This window comes from Carcharodon carcharias, chromosome 3, assembly GCF_017639515.1.
Source record: "Carcharodon carcharias isolate sCarCar2 chromosome 3, sCarCar2.pri, whole genome shotgun sequence".
In the NCBI taxonomy this organism is placed as follows: domain Eukaryota; kingdom Metazoa; phylum Chordata; class Chondrichthyes; order Lamniformes; family Lamnidae; genus Carcharodon; species Carcharodon carcharias.
The window spans coordinates 68408915-68430326 of record NC_054469.1 but is presented as its reverse complement, the minus strand read 5'-3'; the positions used below and the strand labels follow the sequence as shown (position 1 = coordinate 68430326).

Here is a 21412-nt window from a genome sequence, read left to right as displayed (position 1 = left end):
GAACCGGTCAGATTATCTGTGAATTTTGGGTAGGCAGTTTTGGAAATCAGTGGTAATGAAAACCCTAGTACAAACATGCCAATTTTTTCTCACAGTGAAACATGAGAAAAGATGAAAGACTATTCAGAAGCAGCATATTGGATAGCAGAGTGAACACAAAATTTACCTGAGCCCCTTCCCTCACTGAGCACTTCAAACTCCCAATAGCTCCTCAAAAGCATCCCCAATCTCAGCAGTAGATTTGTTGAGCAGGGACAAAGCCTGTCATGCCAACGTTCCATTCAGTATCCACCAAATCAGAGAAGATCCTGGCCAGATCAATCATCTGTGAGACAGAACAAGGATTTTTTTGGAATTATTTAAGAAAGATTCTGGCCTATCTGAAAAGTTTTAATCGGGAATAAGACAACTTGGAACAGAGTGATCAGCCCAACACAAAGATTGCCAGTAGGTAGAAACTGGAGAAAGTATGGGAAATGGACCAGAATCCAACTTTGAAAAGTTGAGACTGGTGGTGAGCCTGATGGTAATAAAGCTTATTTTAAGTTCAGATGGAAATAGTTACATTGTGTATTAAATCTGGCGTTCTGAATTTGTCTTTTTAATGCAAAATATTGTTAGGACATTGGATGGTCTATCAGAAATAGTGATGGAAACAGAGTTCATGCAACCTTTATAAAGGGTTGTGTGTAAATATTTGAAAGAGACAATTTTAGTAGGAATGGAGAAAGGGCAGGAATTGATAAATGGATACCTTTCTCTGAGCTGTGAAAAGGGCCAGATGGTCTCCTTCTGTACTCCAAAATTCTATGATTCTAATTCTATTGCAGGACAGAGTTTGTGGCAGCAACACTGAGGCAACTGCACATCTGCAGCTTGTGGCCCGTTCACAGTTGTTGCTAAATTATTTTTACAAGTTGAAATTTCTAGCTGTGGAGTGTTATTTTTATGAAAGCAGTCATGCTTTTTTTGATTTTTTTTAAGATTGACGAATGAATGACTGATACATGACATGTTCCGTTTAATCTCTCTCTAGAAGCTGAAGGGCCGTGCCCCTCCCATTTAGTGGTTCTCTGTCATGGGCGAATATTTATCTTTGATACCATGTATGAGCATCATATCTTAACGCCACCAGAGCTTTGCAGGTTTTTGTTTGCTTTATCTTATTACACTATAGATGTGGTTTAATGGAGATGTCACAAACTGTCCTTTCAACTTTTAAAACGTACATATTAAATTGTGCATGTGCAAGTTCACAGGATTAATACTCAGAAGAAAGACAGTGAAAGATCTGCAACACAGGCTTTTGTTTACAATATTACTAGAAGATGTGAAAATTTTGATTTTTAAAAATATTCCCTACTTTCACTATTTAACACGATCTGCTTTTTTTATTCTTTCACAGGATGTGGGTGTCACTGGCTAGGCCAGCATTTGTTGTCATCCCTAGTTGGCCTTGAGTGGGTGGTGGTGAGCAGCTTTCTTGAACCACTGCAATCTATGTGGTGTAGATACACCCATAGTGCTGTTAGGGAGGGAGTTGTAAGATTTTGATTCAGTGAAGGAATGGGGTATAATTCTAAATCAGGATAATGTGTGGCTTGGAGGGGGTGCTTGCAGGTGGTGGACGTGCTTTGCGTCTGCTGTCCTTGTCCTTCCAAGTGGTAGAGGTCACAGATTTGGAAGGTGCTGTCGAAGAAACCTTGGTGAGTTGCTGCTGTGCATCTTGTAGATGGTACGTGTTATGGGATGATGGCATGTATCTTTATGGCAAGCATATCTTAAACTACTGTCAATCATTACACACCTCAACAGGAGGTGATGTATTAGTCCCATGACTTGTTGTAGAGATCAGATGTATCATACTTTGTCTCCCAGTTAACTATTTGTACATAGTCTTATCCTCAAATAAAGAACCTGCATTATTGTTTCACCAATCCTTGTGAATGATTGGTATGGTTGTCTCAAAGAGAAGAGGAGCGTAACTGTACACACTGCTGCCACTGTGTCTCGGTGGTGGAGGGGGTGTGTGTTTATGGGGTGGCAATCAAGCAGACTCCTTTGGCCTGGATGTTGTTGAGCTTCCTGTGTGTTGTTGGAGTTGCATTCTTCCAGGCAAGTGGGGAGTATTCCATCACACTCCTGACCTGTGCCTTGTAGATGGTGGACAGGCTTTGGGGAGTCAGGAGGTGAGGTACTCATTGCAGAATTCCCAGCCCCTGAACTGCCCTTGTAGCTGCAGTATTTATATGGCTAGTCCAGTTCAGTTTCTGATCAATGGTAACCCCCAGGATATTGATAGTGGTGGACTTTTTGGTGCTAATTTTTTTTCTTTATTCTTTAATGGGATGTGGGCATCTCTGGCAAAGCCTGCATTTGTCACCAATCCCTAATTGCCCTTGAGTTGATTGGTTTGCTAGGCCATTTCAGAGGGTAGTTAAGAGTGAACCACATTGCTGTGGGCCTAGAGTCGCATTTAGGTGAGACAAGGTAAGGATGGCAGATTTCCTTTCCTAAAGGACATTAGTGAACTAGGTGAATTTTTATGACAATTGATGATAGTTGTCATGATCACTGTTACTGAGACTAGCTTTCCATTCCAGACTTATTAATTAAATTTTACTTCCACTACCTGCCATGTGGCATTTGAAGCCTCTGAATTGCTAATCAAGTGACATTATCACTACATCACCATCTCCCCTCAAATGATAATGCCATTGATTGTCAAAGGGAGATGGTTCGATGCTCTCTTGGTGGAGATGGTCATTGCCTGGCACTTGTTTGGCACAAATGTTGCTTGACATTTATCAGCCTAAGCCTGAATGTTGTCCAGCTCTTGCTGCATATTGACAGGGACTGCTTTAGTATCTGAGGAGTTGCAAATGGTGCTGAACATTGTGCAATCATCAGCGAACATCCTGACTTCTGACCTTATGATGGAAGGAAGGTCATTGATGAAGCAGCTGAAGATGGTTGGGCGCTACCCTGAGTAGTGCAGCGATATCCTGGGACTGAGATGATTGACCTCCAACAACCATCATCCTTTCTTTTTTTGCTTTATCCTTTTATGGGATGTGGGTCACCAGCAAGGCCAGCATTTGTTGCCCATTCCTGAGTGGCTTGCTAGGCCATTTCAAAAGGTAGTTAAGAGTCACTGTGGGTGTACCTACACCACATGGACTGCAGCGGTTCAAGAAGACGGCTCACCACTGCCTTCTCAAGGGCAAGTAGGGATAGGCAATAAATGCTGACCCAGCCAGCGAAGCCCACATCCCGTGAATGAATAAAATAAAATATATTGTAGATCTGGAGTAGGCCAGTTGGCAGATTTGCTTCCCTAAAAAGCATTAGTGAACTAGGTTTTTATGACAATTGCTGATAGTTTCATGGTCACTATTACTGAGACTATTCCAGATTTTTCTTTTAATTAATTGAATTTAAATTCCACATGTCGCTATAACGGGATTTGAACCCGTGACCCCAGAGCATTAGGCTGGGCCTCTGGATTATTAGCCCAGTGACGTTAGCACTATGCCACCATCTCCCCTTTTGTTACCCCTATGTCTTTGTGTTAGGTATAACTGCAGCCCATGGAGAATTTTCCCACTGATTCCCATTGATTTAAACTTTGCTAGAGCTCCTTGAATGATATGTGAACAAACAATGTTCTGTATCATTCGTAACTCTTCAGATACTGAAGCAGGCCATGTCCATATGCAGCAAGACCTGGACAACATTCAGGCTTGAGCTGATAAGTGGCAAGAGACATTTGCACCACATAAGTGTCAGGCAATTACCATCTCCAACAAGAGAGAATCTAACCATCTCCCTTGACATTCTGTAGCATTACCATCGCTGAATTCCCCTAACAGCAACATTCTGGAATTACATTTGACCAGAAACTGAACTCAGTCAGCTATATAAATACTGTGGCTGCAAGAGCAGCTCAGTGGCTGGGAATTCGGCGCATAACCCACCTCCTGACTCCCAAGCCTGCCCACCATCTACAAGGTTCAAGGCGGGAAAAAGATGGAATACTCTCCACTTGCTTGGATGAGTGCAGCTCCAACAGCAGTTGACACCTTTCAGGAAAAAGCAGCCCACTTGATCGGCACTCCATCCACCACTTAAACATTCACTCCCTCCACCAGTGGCAGTTGATGACTGCAGAGTGTACCATCTACAAGATGCTCAGCAGCGACTTAACAAGACTCCTTTGACAGCACCTTCTTAAGCCACGACCTCTACCAACTAGAAAGTTAGCAGGCACATGGGAACACCACCACCTGCAATTTACCTTCCAAGTCATGCACCATCCTGACTTCATAATCATAGAATGGTTAAATCACAGAAGGAGGCCATTTGGCCCATCATGCCCGTGTTGGTTCTTTGCATGAGCAATTCGCCTACTCCCACTCATCTACCTTTTTCCCATAGCCTTGTAATTTTTTTTCTGCTCCAGATAATTGTCCAATTCTCCTCTGAAGGCTTAGAATCATATGATTGCTCCTATACTGTCCCTGGGTCAAAATTCTGGAATTCCCTCTTTAACAATACTGTGAATGTTAATGGACTGCAGTGATCCAAACAGGTGGCTCACCATCACCTTTTAGAGGCAATTAGGGATGGGCAATAAATATAGGCCTTGTCAGTGGTGCTCACACCTCATGGATAAATTTTTAAAAAAGGACTGGGAAGGAAGTGCAATTTAAGCTGTGTGAATGCAATATTGAATCTGGTACAGAAAGAGAAATAAAGACTACCGTTAGCCTGAATGTTATTTTGAAAGCTAATTATAGGCCATTAGATATCAAATTTGCAACTCAATAGAAACTACAAAGAAATACATAGATATTACAATATAGAAACTGGCCCAACCTGTGTGTTGGCATTTACCCGCCATCTGAGAAAATAGTCTTCTTCATAGTTAATTGCTATGTTCACATATCCTTTTGTCCACCTTCCTTCATCTCGCTGTCCAAACTAATGGTGACATTGTAGTGTTAGCTGTTATTTAGTGGTAGCACTTTAATCTGAGTCAGAAAGTTGTGGGTTCAAGTCCCAACCCAGAGACTCAAGCACATAATCCAGGCTGTACTTTTGGAGGTGCTGTCTTTCGGATGAAGTCCTGACTGCCCCCTTGACTGGATGTAAAAATCCATTTATATGTTTTGTGGAATAAATTGAGGTAACCATGGTTACTGTAGTATAAGGATCTGGCACTTACAGAGTTAATGTAGGACTGCCTACAGTATTGACCACACAGTGATGTAAGAAGGCACAAGACCTAGACCTAGGGTCAGTGTGATGATGAACAGGGACGTGTTAAGACTTAGACATGGAGATAGCTTCTTGCCTGTACCCTTTAGTGTATATATGTATATAGTTACAAGTAGTTAAAAAAGACTTGCTGTTAACATACAGAAGACTGCAAACACTTCCTTAATAACATGTTCTGTAACCAACACCATCCCAACAGTTACCATGAAATAAATCAACTGTTAGAGTTCTGCAGTTTACATTTTTAGTTTTAGCTTCTCAATGGTAACAAAAATTCTGTTTAATATTTGTTTAAAAAAATTATTTTCTGGCACAACCCAAAAGAACCATAGTACTGTTAGTAATGTCAGTGTTAATTGTACTTGTATAAAAACAAAAAACTGCGGATGCTGGAAATCCAAAACAAAAACAGAATTACCTGGAAAAACTCAGCAGGTCTGGCAGCATCGGCAGAGAAGAAAAGAGTTGACGTTTCGAGTCCTCATGACCCTTCGACAGAACAGTTCTGTCGAAGGGTCATGAGGACTCGAAACGTCAACTCTTTTCTTCCCTGCCGATGCTGCCAGACCTGCTGAGTTTTTCCAGGTAATTCTGTTTTTGTGTTGTTAATTGTACTTGCGTTCTGAGAGTACTTTATGAATGGAATGTGCACTTGTAGAAATAATTGTCAATTTGAAAAATACACTAGATTTTGCTGGCTGTATGGCATGCATTGGTTATTTGCTTCCATCAGAATACTTGTAGTATCTTACATGTATCATCGAGGCTGCAAGGCAACTCAAAGCAACATATTTGAATATTTGCAACTTCCATATTTTTTAAATGATATAATAAAAAAGCAGTGGAATTGGATATAAACCCCCATGCGTGAATGAATATAGCTTTTTATTCCCTTTAATCATTTGGTATTCTGCCCCTTCTCTGTGCCACCCCCGCCCCTCCTCCACCCTTAGCTATGCATTTGTGACCTGCCAGAATCACTATCCATCGTTCTCTTAGCTAACTACCAGGAAACTATTGAAAGTGGCTTATTGGAACCTGATCCTCTTTTCTCTCTCTTTCTCCTCCCACCATGAGGAGATGCCTCTTCTATACTCAGCATCTCCCTGCAGCAGAGCAGGTGAGATAAAGCAGAAGAATTAAACTTGTGCCCATGACACCTAAATTTCTCAAGCTTTCCCGATAGTGTTAAGTTGTCTTCCATCCTGTTTCACACTTGTTACTATGTTAAATTATACTATTAAAATACTTAATTGAGCTGAATGTTTAAAGTACTTTCTGGTGGCTAACTTGTGTAAGATGACTATTAGCAGCTCCTGTTTATTTTTGCCCTGTCTGTGTAGACAGTTGACTTACATCCGAGAAAGATGCAACAGTGAACCCGAAGGACCAGGTGTGTCAGCATTAACTGCTGAAGAAAGAACACGTTGGGCAAAGGTAGGTTGTACAGATTTCAGTTATTATTAGTAGCAGTAAACTCCTTGTTGTTCAAGTCAATCCAAGCTGGCGGTGATTTCATTATCTTCCGTGGGTTCTCTCATGACTAAAGAGTGAGATGTAAGAATCAGCATGGACATCCACAGAACCGGTTCATGTTACTGTTGATGGTGCTGGAGGAAACGTCTGCAACTGCGCCACCTGTTGCCTTCCTCTGGGCACGTTGCAAGTTTGGCATAGGTGGTCCTCGAAATATGCTCAACCAAATTTCAGTACTTGCCTCTACATGAGCCGGTTAGTTGCAGTGCTCTCCCATGGGAAGTAGTCTGCAATGCAGAAGTTTGTAAGGCTCTTTTATAGGCTTTTCTTGTATTGGTTATACTAACCACCTGATGTTGTTTGCCCTGAGGAAATTCCCCATATAAGATCTGCTTAGGGATTCTATAGTTATTCAGGCGAGACACATGGCCTACCCATATAAGTTGAATTTTCTGGAGTGTTGTCTCCATGCTGTTGAGCCCAACACATGAAGGACTTCGTTGTTTGGGTTTTTGTCCTGCTATCGAATTCTCATGATGGATATTGTTGGTAACAGTAACTTTTTTCAGAGGTAAACAGGTTGGGGATTCAGTTTGTAATTGGTTTATAATCCAAAGTTACAATATTAGACTTTTAACTTGTAGTAGGAATTGTGAGGTCCACTGAAATACCTACGTATTGCACATTCTTTTTTATGGTATGGCATGTGTGCTCTGCCCGAAGGCAGGTCCTAGGCTCATTGTCTGCTGATGCATTTATCTTCTGAGCTATTATCTTCTTTCAGTGGTGGTTTGTCATTGCATTCCACTCTCAGGGGCAGGGCAAGGAGGTAGGTCCCAAGTTTACCTCTGCCAGGCATAGAATTCAACATTATCGTATACATTGGCATTATTTTGAACAATGTGGTAGCTATTTAGTCAACTAAGCTAACTGTGCCCCCTGTTCTTTTATGTGTTTATGGTTTATCTTTTGCTTGTTCTTGGATATGGATGAGACTCGTACAACACTCAAAAAGCTTGACAACATTCAGGACAAAGCAGTCCACTTGGTTGGCACCCCATTCACCAATTTAAAAATTCACTCCCTCCACCATTGATGCACAGTGGTAGCAGTGTGTACCATCTACAAGATGCACCACAGCACTCACCGAGACTCCTTCAACAGCACCTTCCAAACCTGTGACTTCTAGAAGAACAAGGGCAGCAGATGCATGGGAACGCCACTACCCCCAAGTCACACACCATCCTGACTTAGAACTATATTGCTGTTCCTTCACTGGATCATAATCCTGGAACTCTCTTGCTAACAGCACTGTGGGTGTACCAGCACCATATGGACTGCAGCGGTTCAAGAAGGCAACTCACCACTAGCTTCATATTTTGCAGCAATACAGATTTAATGCATTAATAATAAGCAGTTAGATTAATACCCTAAAATTAATCATCTGATACAGATTTATGCTTGCAACAAAAGGTAAATGGATTAGAATGGTTTGGCAACAACCTGAAGGCGTGCAAATAAATGTTCATTACAAAGCTCAAACAGGTGAAAATGTAGTGAAACTAAAAGAGTAGGTATGTCCTAATGAAGCTAAGGGATGCCAGTGCTGGCGAATGGAACAATTTCCTTTATAGATGGCCATTGTCAGTATCAAGCATCCCTGTGGCTGAACAAAGCTCACATGACTCAGCCCCAATAATGTGGCTTAGCCTCAGCCTCAGAGGAGCACTCCTTTTGTCCTGTCTGCATGGTACAGGCACTGGATCCCCTATTCGGGAAGCTCTTTACCGGTTGTGTGCTGGATTTGGGGATTTTGCAGATTTTGGGTTCTAGGCCTAGCATGTACACTGTACTTATAATACATAAAATAAAGCATGAAAAATAAAGAATAAAAGGATTTTATTTTACTTACCAAATCATCATCCGTTTTTCCACTTCCAAATGAAGGCCTGTTGGATTTTTTTTTAAAATAACTTCTTTGGATGAGATGTAATCATCAGAAGGAATGCCTGGTGTACTAGCTGGTGTAGAGACACAGGCTGAGGTAGTTGAAGGCTGAAGTTCTGTTGTAATTCTTTTAAACCTGCTAGGTTGTTTCAAATATTTGGGCTTTTCTTTCAGGGACAGCTCTTGTATGTTGTAACCACATAATATACTGCTTTGATGGAGCTCTTCTGCTCCATCCCAAAAATCAGTTCCTCTATAATGCTTATGCACCTGTCAATGGACACTTTTTCCTGTTCATCCAACGCACCATTTTCATCATCATCATTATCACTCTCATTCTCTTTATTCTTGTTCATGATCATGTTGCATATTTCACTGTCTGTGAGTTGGAGGTGAACCAGAGCATCATTGTCAATATTCAGACAACCCTCAACAGCTTCTTTGTCCAACAACTTGGCTTCATCACATGTGTGAGAGGACTAAGACCTCTCCCTTTATATTTTTTTAATGAAACATATAAAGAAGTATGCTCATTGCTATCTCTAAAAAGTTAAAACTGGACAAAGACCTTTGAATGACAATCTATGTGTGTCTGTAAGCCCTGGATAAAAGGAGCTACCTAGCAATATCGGAGAAAATCACACCTCATTATCTCTGAAGAGCTACTAACGACACATTGTGGGCTGCACAGACCAAATTCAAAGAAAGCTATACAAAGGCCATCTGCATTTCATAACCCAGGTTGGTTAATCAGAGTCTACTCATCTGCTAGGACTAAGGGCCCTGCAACCTTACTTTCAATTCTTAATGGTTGAGAATGGTTAACAATCTTGGGGGCCCAGACAAGAGACACACACTCTATGTCAAAGACATTGTGAAGAGGTGGGAGTCATGTGATATGGGCTTCTAGTTTGTGGAACCAGTAATATTGCCTTGTGGAACTGCAGTCAGCCCCCATCCTACAAGCAGCCTCACAGAAAAGGACCTCAGGCCCAGGTTTGGACATCGGGTCCCATCTACACTGCTTCTGCTGGAACTTCTGTACCATTGCCTACAAGACTGATTTTTCTCTGCCTATTTCATCACGTGAAGTTAACACCACTGGAAAAGTAACCAGCATTGGCTTTCAGAGTACAGACTTCCATGAAGAAATACCTCACTGGGCTTTGATTCTGGACTCTGGAACCAAGGTGAAACACTATTTCTTTTCTCTGTGGTTATTGCACTGTAAATTTTTCTTTTCTCTATCACGGTATGAATGTAAGGAGGCAACGTTGCGACCCTTCTCCTCCCACATTTTGAGTGTGTACAAATAAACACACCCTTTGAGTTCACCCTATCTTGAGTTTGCTTCGGGATTATTAATAGAAATTGGATCACGCAAAACCAAGGGGTTGGGAAATACGCCACCATTTATAAAGGGGGAAGGAAATCAAAAACGTCTTTCTGTTTACGGACAGGTGGTGAGAGGAAAAATTAGTGCTGTTTAAGTTAACCGCTTGCCCCTCCCTTTCCATAACAATAACAAACTTTCGCATATGCCAATAATTTTCAACAGCTTTTTTCTCCTTAGACACACGAAAACCAACAAAATTAGACCCAATTTCATCTTCTCCATTTAGGAATGTGGTAAATAACTACAAGTTGTCCAATCCATTTATCAAAATACTTTGGCATACATTGGCCCAGGCCTTAGCAGCACTCCAGAATGCATCTTATACATTAAATTCTTTTTGGAATTCCTTAAATCCCAAGCCTCTTTTACATGCAGTGAGCATTTTGCGCATGAATTCAGTCTTGTACCTGGTCTTGAATGCCCACAGAATGCCTTGGTCCATGGGCTGGACGAGGGATGTACAGTTTGGGGGTAGATAAACACTTAAAAGATTGACTTTGATGAGGAGTTCTGCATCTGGGTGTGCAGTACAATTACCAAGGAGTAACATAATTTTTCAGTCCCTGGGAAGACCCACAGACCGACAATGAGCATTGGCTTCGGGTACAAAATGGTTATTGCACCAATCAAGGAAAATTTGTCTGGCCACCCATGCACACTTATTGGCCTTATAAACAACAGGAAAAACACTGATCCCCTTGAAAGCCCTAGGATTCTGGCTTTTACCAATAACAAGCAATTTATACGTTTGTGTACTTGCTGCACTTGAACATCTGAGTACAGTAAGCCGTTCCTTAGAATCTTTCAATCCCGTTGATGCTGCCTCATCCACTGTTACATAGCTTTCCCTGGTAGCATACCTGCGATATAATGAAGTCTCATCAGCATTGTACACTTGCTTCACTGCTAAACCTATGGGGTGCTGGGGTGAAGTGCCACCCTGCCACAGATGTGACTGTTGTTGGGGGAGGGGGTTGTCTGGGGGCAACTGCTGCCCAGCCTTGGAGGCGACTGTTGCTGTTGTTGGCGGGGTGGGGGGGGTGCAATTGCTCCAAGGCATTGGATCCCGCGCTCAAGAACTCGAAGTGGGGGCAGGGTAGGTGAGGGAAGTGGCCATGCATTAGGGACACCTGTATAAACTGACCATTCCTCTGCAACTGAGACAGATCAGGTGCAGCCACAGTGACATGATTGGGATCAAGCTCTTAGCCTGCCCGCCCATGCAAAACAATGCGGAGGTGCCAAAGTGCCACCAAGGGCTCCAGTTTTAGCAAACCCCCCCCCCCCCTCCACCAGTTCCTTACCTGCTGCCCCCCCAACCCCCACCCTGACACAGACTGCAAGCCTGCAACCACTTTTCTGGACTGCAGAGCAGTTGGGCTGCACATGTTGTGCAATCTCCTCACCAACACTGGCCATGTAGCAGCCACTGCTGGAGGCACTCACAGCCCCTTACAATCTCAGCGATCCCATTAGGAGCTGTCTCCCCGATGTCGCAGGCTGACAGGGCAGCCAGGCAGCACACTCACCTATTGCTATCCGAGGGGTGGCCGACACTCTCTGGGAAGCGTTAGGGGGGCGTCACACAGGGCTAGGTGCTAACCATGTCTCTCTCTCTTTCACGGAGGACCACATCAGAGCATGGAGCTTGGTGACCTAGCTGTATGCGTGATGGCCTACAGAGAGTGGAGAAGATGGAGGAGAGATTGACTGAGGCTCCTGGCCGTGCAAAGGCAGGAACAGCAACGCAGGAAGAAGGGGCTTCTGGGGTTCTCGCATATGCTGCCCAGGAGCGACAGTGAGCTGTGGCTGGTCAGCACCTAGTGACAGCCAGGGTCTACGGATGCCGCCTGTCATTCCTGCAGACGACCAAGAACCAGTGTTGTCGCCGACTGCGCATATCTAGGGACCTGGTTGCTTGCATGTGCCACTTACTGCAGGACTTTGTGCCAAGGGGACATGGAAGCCATCCAGTGCCAGTAGCTGTGAAAGTGACTGTGGTGCTCAATTTCTATGCCAGTGGCTCCTTTCAGGGTACCACAGGTGACCTCTGTGGGATTTCACAATCCACCTCCCACAAATGCATCCATGAGGTCAAGGATGCCATCTTCTCCATGGCTCACAACTTAGTGCATTTTACCCGGGACCGGGACAGCCGGGATGCAAGGGCCATTGGATTTGCCCTAATCTGAGGATTCCCACAAGTACAGAATGTGATCGACTGCACCCATGTGGTGCTCAGGTCTCCGTCACTGCACAAGGTGGACTACATCAAGTGTTAGGGCTTTCACTCACTGAACCCACTAGAAACAAATCCTGCAGGCGTGCACATATTTTCCAGGGAGTATGCACGACACCTACATACTTAGTCGGTCACAGATCCCCTGAGTCTTCCAGGGTCCACAGAACCTGAGGCGATGTTTCCTCGGAGACAAGGGCCACCCACAGAGGCTGTGCCTGATCACATCCATGCAGTAGCCTCAGACTGCAGCAGAGCGACGTTATAATGAGGCTCATGCTGCAGCTCGCACAACTTGGTGGAGCAGAACATCGGGATACTGAAGGTGAGGTTCCGGTGTCTGGACTGGTCTGATGGAGCCATGCAATACAGTCCGCAGAGGGTGTCACGCATCATCATCCGCTGCGCCCTTTACAACCTGGCACTGCAATGGGGAGACGAGCTGGCTGAGGAGCTGAAGGAGTTGCACATCTCTTCCAATGAGGAGGACACATGAGGGTGAGGAGGTCCTTGGAGGCAACAATGATGGGGATGAGGCCCTTGCATTGGCTAGATGAGGCAGGCATGCTTGGGAGGCCCTCATAACTGCTAGATTTGTGGAGGATGGTAACGGCTTGCAGTGAGGTGACCCCATAGATCCTCACAGCACAGTTGTGAACATTTGACTCCAGTCTGGCTTATGGCAGCGCAAATACCCTCTGAGAGAATGCTCCTGTCATGGAGTGAAGGTCCTAATAGTCACTACATTGCAGGAGGATGACGACGACATGTAGTGAGGACACTTCATAAATCTTCACATAGCCTCTGAGAATGTCTGACTCTTATCATAGCGATGTGGCCAAGAAACATTACAAGCATCTGATGCTTTGTCTGCCTTCAGCACCTGAGCCCTTCAGGAGCTGGAAGCTGGAGCACAGCATTAATGGTCACAGATGCTGAAGAGATGGGGGCCAGCCCCACCTTAAAGGCGCTGAGAGCACATCGAGAGAATGAGAGAACTCTGTGGCACCTACCCACTACATTCTGGCAGCAATGACCAGCACAGCCCGGTTGCAGGCAACAGTAATGTTTCCATCACTTTGGCCTGAAGGCCGCACGGAAAACCGGGAAGTGGCCCTGAACTGAGACACCTGCCTTTATCTTGTGCAGAAAGTTTTCACATCTGAGTGACACGAACACTGCTCATCAGAACAAAAAGCCATAGACAGGGAGACATTCTTAGGAGTTTATTGACGATAGTGAACAGTATGTACAAGTGATACCCATGCCCGGGCTGCGCAACTAATTCTCCTTAACTTTCCTAACCCTGCCTGTATGCTTAGCGCTCCCCGGACATCCACAGCAAAGGTGGACACAGCCTGCTGGCTGCGACGCCCTGGTGTGATGACTTTGGCAGGCGTCCTCTGGAGGGCTGAGATTTAGAGGGCCCTGGACTGCTTTCAGGGTTCTGCTGTGTGACAGTGGCACCCTCCTCAGCCTGTGAATCTGGAGCTGCTGAGGTTACAGGAACAGGAGATTCGGAAGAGCTGGTCACTCCCAGAGTCACCTGGGTGGATGGCCCCAGAGTGTGCACCTAATGATGCTCCTCCCGATGGGTGCCCGCAGGCCCCTGGCTGACTCCTTGAGGGGAAGGGGTAGCTGGAGTGAGACCAAGCTGCCCTGCACCCCTCTCGCATACACTCTTTTCTAGGCAAACTATGGCATCAGTGATGAAATTGAGCCCATGCAGCAGTGCAGGAGCGACGTCCTGGACCAAGGTCTCCATGGCAGCTGCTATGCTACTAGTGTTGACCTTGGTGCATTGCAATGTCGGCACGAGCACCTCAGCCTGAAGGTGGACAGACTCCTCCATTGTGCCTTGCAATCTGAGGAATGCAGCGGACATCCCTTCCTGATTTTCCCTAGCTTGCCTTTGCAGCTCCAGCAACAGTGACATGACTAAGTCCAGAGGCTTGTCATCTGACACAGACTCAGCAGATTTCTAGCCTCCAGCAGCCCTCCGAATGCCAGACACCTGGGAAGTCCCTGCCTGCTGCCTGCTGTAGATCAGACAGTGTGATGTGCTCACCAGATTGTGATCCTGTGTCTACTCCAAAGCTAGGTCCCACTGGGGTGTGTGTATCTGTGCTGGTGGAGGGTGTGGGTGAGCACTGTGACGGAACTTTGAGGAGGGTTCCTTCAGATTCCTCTTCAGAGGTTTCTTCGGGGCTTGATTGGAGGCCCTGGGTCATGAACTCTGTTGCTGTTTGGCAGATGCGCCTGCGAAAGCAAGGGGAGATAATTAGTGCATGGCAGTGGCCTGTGAAAGAGGACACATCACTCATGGCATGGTTGTCTGATGGATGTTGCACCGCTGAATCTTCACTTGGTAGAGCAGCGCCAACCTCAATGTCAGCACAGGACTGGTCCAGGTCCTCGCAGGTCAGCTGGATGGCTTTGTTTTCAAAGTCTGTGAGACCCTGATTTCAGGCATTCAGGCATTCCGCCACCGGTCTGTGACCTCTGTCTTGCTGTGTGCCAGCTTGTCCTGCACGGATAGAGATGGAGAAAGTATAAACAGGACGTCTGCCGGATGATAAATGTGAATGGACGGGTCGTGAGCGGTCCCATGGATGGGCTGTGAGGGAGTGAATGTGATGTCATTTTAACTGGCAGTGAATGAGGGCCCTGTGCTGGGTTTGTGAGTGTGTGAGTTAAGAGTGATAAAAAGAGTGACTTACCCTGGCCAAACGGAGGAGATCATTCATCCTCTTGCAGCACAGGGTGGCTGTCCTCTCCTGAGGGACATTGGCACTGACCACCACTGCCACCGCTTCCCAAGCCGGGTTGGTCACGTTGCTGCCCATCCTGCAGCCAGAGTGGGGGTGAAGGAGACCCCACGGCATCCAACAGTCGCTCAAGGGACCCATCATTTAACTGAAGGGCTGCGGTCTTTTTTCCTTTGCTGGCCATGTCTCCCGGGCAGTGGTGGCGAGCTGGCGGCTGCCTTTTAAACATGGCAGCTGGCGTGATGCAACAGCGGGGTGATGGAGGGAGGGTGAATGAGGAGTGCATAAATAATGAGGCGGGTTTGGGATGTTTCGGCATGAAAACCGGAAAATTCTGACCATTGCTTTGTTCATTCGTCTATCTATTAGAATATTAAGTATGTTGCAGCCTAAGCCACAGTCTAGTGAAGTATTATTCTAATCGCTTCCACGATATAACCAGTAGTTGAAATATATTAACGAAAGGCTTTTGCTCAATCACTGGGGCAGCGGTGGGAACTGGACTGGCCACAATGTTTTTTCAGTATCAACTTTTACATGGCATTTTGGTGTTGATCATCTGTGGAGTCTCTCTATAACTAGTTACCGTTCTTTGATTACATCAAACGGACAACATATTTTTTACAAAACAGAAAAATACTTTCTCCTTCACTTGATCATTTTTAATTAAACTTAATTATCTGTCTTTCAAACTCAAAGCGTAACCAATCACAAATATGCGCAAGCAAAATTCAGACAAGGCTTTTTCCAGTTGTTTGGCTTGCCGTGAGTGTACCTGACTTGTACCATGACAGAAAGAAAAGAAAGCAAAACCATGATTCATTATTGAGATAACTGCTACATTTTTGTCATAGGGATTTTTTGAAGCGGAGGCATTTTCATTTCTGTCAGGATAATTTTCTTTTCAACATTTTGGTGTAGATACGGGAATATCTAATTGACTTGGATCCCAAGAATTTGACTATATTGGAACAAATTCAGAGCTCCTTGTTCATACTATCATTGGATGATGCCAGTCCCCATGGAACGCCTGAAGATTACTCTCAAGTGAGTAGGTGAACCATCTATCTATATAGAAAAACAAATCATACATATATAGGAGCTTCTAAATGAAAACCGACTGAATTCTTTGGGATTTGTGCATGCAGCCGATACAGAAATAGAAAATCAGAGTCACTTGTGCTATCCATGGTTTCTCCCTTTATTCGCTCTGTAATTTCTTTGACAGCACCTTCCAAACCTGCAACCTCTGCCACCTAGAAGGACAAGGACAGCAGCTGCGTGGGAACACCACCACCTGCAAATTCCCCTCCAAGCCACGCACCATCCTGACTTGGAGCTATATCACAGTTTGTGCAGTGTCGCTGGGACAAAATCCTGTTCCTAACACCACTGTAACTCTTTCGAGTACAAACACGTTTCCATCTATTCCTATTCAGATGAAATTACATTGTTTCATAATTGCCATGGTGAGATTTGAACTCTTGATCTTGGGGTTACAAGCCCAGTACCATAACCACTTGGCTAGGTGCACCTATATCAGATGCACTCCAGCAGTTCAAGAAGGCGGCTCAACACCACCTTCCCAAGGACAATTAGGGATAGGCAACATATGCTGGCCTGGCCAGCGACACCCAAATCCCATGAATGAATAAAAAGAAATCTCCTCCAGCCCCACAATCCTCCAAGGTATCTGTGCACCTCGAATTCTGATCTCTTCCACTCCCAATTTTAATTGCTCTGCCATCAGTGACCATGCCTTCATCATTCTTAGCCTGAAGTTCTGGAATTCCCACACTAAACCTTGCTGCCTCTACCTCTCTTTTTCTCCTTCGACATGCTCCTTAAAACCTACTGTTTTGATCAAGCTTTTGGTAAGCTGTCCTAATATCTCCCTATGCGGTACTGTGCCCTATCTTGTTTTACAATGTTCCTGTTTTTGTTGTCTTAGATTAGTTGCCATTTTCCTGTGATTTCAGTGTGCCACTAAAGTATAAGCTCATATTGAAAAATAGTGGCTTTACGTTGATTTAGCAGATATAATATTTGGATACATTGTGTATGCATAAAGAAGCATCCAATATTGTGTTTTGGTTACTGCTTTCAGATATGTTTATCGGCACTAACTGGAAACCCAACTGTCCGATGGGGTGACAAGTCATACAATTGCCTCAGTTTCTCCAATGGAACTTTTGGTTCAAACTGTGATGTAAGTGAATCAGAAAAAAGATGCCTACATCTTAGGTAGGGAGTTCCAAGATTTTCATCCTGAGGCAATGAAGGAACGGTGATATATTTCTAACTTGGGATGCTTTGTGACTTGGAGGGGACTCTGCAGCTGATGGTGTTCCCATTTTGCCTGCTATCTTCACTTTTTTTTTGGTGGTAGAGGTCACAGGTTTGGAAAATGCTGTCAGAGAAATCATTGGTATCTAGTACAATTTACTAATCAGACAGCTTCAGAGCCTCAATCAGACAGCTTCAGAGACTCAGCCCTTTTCAAATTAGTAGTATTTGGCTTTGTTGCTGGACCAGTAATTTAGGGGGCTGGACTAATGATCTGGAAATAGGAGTTCAAATGCCAAATGGCAGCTGGGAAATTTACATTCAGTTAATTAAATAAATCAGGAATAAAAAGCTGGCTTAATAACAGTGACCACGAAACTACCAGATTGTTGTCAAAGCCTGCCCAGGGAAGGTAACCTATGGTCCTGACCTGGTCTGGCCTGCATATGATTCTTAACTGCCTCTGAAAAGACCTATCAAGCAACAGCGTTGTATCAAAATCCACTACAAAAAAAAGAGTAAAACTGATGGACCACCAGGCGTTGACCTAAGCACTTGTTTGATTTGATTTGCCAATTGTTGGGATGGATGGCCTATGTACCTGGCATTGCACTGCCACTGAAATTCATACATGTCTTTGCTCAGTTGTGTGGTAGGCAAGATGTCCTTTTGGATAATCAAATCAACAACATGTTCCCCTCTCTGTTCATAATAGGCACAGCATAGCCTACACTTGCAAAACCCAATACAAAATGTCTACTATTAGATGTGATACTGTGATGGGGCAGCACTTGCTGAACAATCCTGAGTGCACTAATAGCTACACTAATGGCTAATTTAAGATAATCAGTCAAGCTTGCAATATGGCTCATTTACACTTGCTAGAAGCGATACACATTCATACTCGGGGACTCGTTCTCTGCAAACAAAAGGAATATGTCCAAGCATTGTGGTTTTTTTCAAATTACCCTTGAGCTTGGGGAGCCTATTGTTCCCCATTGCTTTCTCTAAAGCAATGCTTCGGCCAACCAGAATCGACTTGCCAACCAATCCTGTATTAGAAATTGTTGTGATCTTTGGAAATTTGGCATCCTTGCATTTGTCCTGATGCGTGCAAGATAAAGAGCTTCGGCAACACATCTCTCTCTTCAGCAATATTCAAAAAAATCTCTAGTGATGTCAAATAACCCGAAAATTATTGTGTTAAAACAGATAATGTATTTGGTTCTGTTTTGTCTCAGCATTCTCCTTACGATGCCATGGTCATGGTTTCCATGTGTTATTACCTTGATCAGACTATCAAGTCGGTGGAAGGCAAATGGAAGGTAAGAAAACAATACATGCCTTTCATCAAAAGCAAAATATTGCTGATCCTGGAAACCTGAAATAAAAACCAAAAATGCTGGAGATATTCAGCAGATCAGGTCACATTTGTGGAGCGAGAAACAGGTAACACTTCAGGTCGATGACCTTTCATCTATTCTGACACCATTTATCAGCTTGAAACATTAACTCTGTTCGTCTTTCCAGAGATGGTGCCTGACCTTCTCAGTATCTCCAGCCTTTCTGTTTTTATTTGACTGTCACCAGCAGTACTTGGTTTAATACAAAGTTAAATATTTTGTGTCTGTAACAGCGATGATTCGTGTGACAGTTTTTGCCAATTCGATATAACTACGTTTTATGACGTATTAAAGCTTTTATAGTAAAGTTTTTCCTCAACACTCCATTTATTTAGGAAAAATCAGTGATGATAATGTGAGAGATGTTACATGACTGTACCGTGGGCATGACACTGTAGATTATTTTTCTCTGTCGTTTGGTTGCTCATCACGTTTGAATACCACTGTCAAGGCAGTAGCTTAAATGTATTTTATATTTTAAGCAAATAGAATATAAAAAAAAAACCTGGCATCCTGTTATTAAACTCAATTTCCTTCTTATCTGGAACTGCTGAGAAGTAATTGCAGGTGTATAATATACATAAACACTGAATTTTCATCATCTTAACCTGAATCACCTTCAGTCTACATTCTTCTCATATATTGGGTTTTCAGCCTTCCTCTCTAGGGAAGATGGTGGCATAATGGTATTGTCACTGGGCTAGCAATCCAGAGGCCCAGATTAATGCTTTAGGAACATGGGTTCAAATTCTGGAATTAGAAGCTAGTCTCAGTAATGGTGACCATGAAACTATCATTGATTGTTATAAGAATCTATCTGCTTCACTAATATCCTTTAGAGATCAAAATCTACCATCCTTACCTAGTCTGGCCGACATGTGACTCCAAACCCACAGCAATGTGGCCCTCTGAAATGGCCTAGCAAGGCACTCAGTTCAAGGGCAATTAGGGATGGGCAACAAATGCTGGCCTTGCCAGCAATGCCCACATCCCATGAAAGGATAAAAATAAAACTACAGGCTGGTCATGCATGTGAAAATGTTGCAGATGATTGGTTTTCTATCCCAGCATCATATAATGACCCAAGCATGGTGACCCTAGCTAAATATCTTTGCCTCTTAAGTTGGACCCTTTTTTGCCAAAGAGTCAGGCCTCCTACATGAGTAGGTTAGGTTGGATAAATATCACAAACTAATCTATTGGGGAAACAAATCTTTATTAGTCTGAAGTAGTTATTAGAATAATATTTGTGTTCTATAATAGTTTTTAAGAAGTTGAGGCATACTTGCTTATAAACTAAGGGGATAAAATTGAATTTTACTTCGTAGATAGCCACTAAGGGTTGACTACATACCTTCTAATTTGAAGCCATAATTTACCACTTTTCTCTCAGGGATCGACTGCAGTACGTGACCTGGCTTTGCCAGAGGAGCTGGTTTTTGCGTTGGATCAGAGGGTTCTAAATGACATAGATCAAGCTAAGCAGCAGTATTACAAGCAGGTAAGAGTCAGTTCTGTAAAGATAAGTGAGCTACACCTATATCCTAATAAGCACATAGCTACTTTTCCAATAAATGTAGGGGCCAATAATGCAATGTTTATCTGATATGTCTTTGACAACTTTGTGCCTCTTCATGATTCAGGAGAGTCATCAGCCATAGAATTGGCCCCCACTAAGATCCAGAAAATAGATTTTCTCATCCCTATATTATGATCTCATCCTGGTCTTACCCTTCCCTACTACTGTAACCTCCTCAAGCTGTATAGTCTACCATAATCTCTGCACTCCTGTAGCCTAAATATTCCCAATTTTCATCACGCCACCATTGGCAGCTATGTGTTCAGCTTCCTAGACTTTAAACCCTGGAATTCCCACTCTAAATCTCTCTCCTCCTTTAAAATCATTCCTTAAAATCTACCTCTTTGACCAAACCTTTGGTCATGCCTTGATATCACTGTGGTGCCAGATTTGTCTGATAACACTTTTGGGACTTTTTGCTATGTTAAAGTTGCCCTATAAATGCAAGTTATTAAACCAATTATTCATTGCAGAAAGGAATTTTATTTTGGTGTCATATGGGTTAATTAGTTGGCATAGTTGTTCTCTTCCAATGTGCCAGTTTAGCTAGTATTCACACTTTGTTGCAGAATGTTGCAAATGAAAATATGTTTGTTGAATTAGGAGTGTGCTCACTGATTCAACCTAATTTACATTATGAACCCTATTTCAATAGATCATAACAGCTGCACTCACAGTCCTCTCGCATTTAAAAATCCCTATCACGGAAGTTTGGAAGGAGGCCTGTTCTGTTTCCATTTGAATAAATATTTAATTGTTAGTAGAACCACAGCATTAGTTACACCATCATATATGCCACTTAAACCTAAAAGACTTGTATCAAGCCCTCTGATTAACAAGACTGTCTCACTTGTTATTTCTGATCATATTCCAACCAATGTCAGAAGATGTACACTTATGTAAAGTATCTGGCTTTTAGTTTATAGTTGTATTTGATCATCCAGGACCACACAAACATGGCTAATTTGGATACTTGCTGTCATTTTTGTAGGAGATTAAACTGGTTTCATAGAAAAATGATCTTACCAGGGTGAAATT

General features: G+C 43.5%; 1 protein-coding gene across 13 annotated transcripts in view; it reads left to right on the top strand.

The window, feature by feature from the left end:
* crot (carnitine O-octanoyltransferase) overlaps window positions 1-21412 on the top strand; it is a 90612-nt gene that overhangs the window by 27075 nt on the left and 42125 nt on the right. For 12 of the 13 annotated variants that reach the window (XR_005942581.1, XR_005942580.1, XM_041183590.1 and 9 more), the window contains 6 exons: window positions 1037-1145; window positions 6624-6717; window positions 16028-16153; window positions 17214-17315; window positions 18634-18717; window positions 20189-20296. Coding sequence is in view for 11 of the 13 variants with exons in the window: in XM_041183590.1 (XP_041039524.1) it covers window positions 1037-1145; window positions 6624-6717; window positions 16028-16153; window positions 17214-17315; window positions 18634-18717; window positions 20189-20296 (623 nt within the window). In the remaining 2 variants the exon portion in view is untranslated. The remainder of the gene's footprint in view (window positions 1-1036; window positions 1146-6623; window positions 6718-16027; window positions 16154-17213; window positions 17316-18633; window positions 18718-20188; window positions 20297-21412) is intronic. The other variant, XM_041183591.1, reaches the window with a different exon arrangement.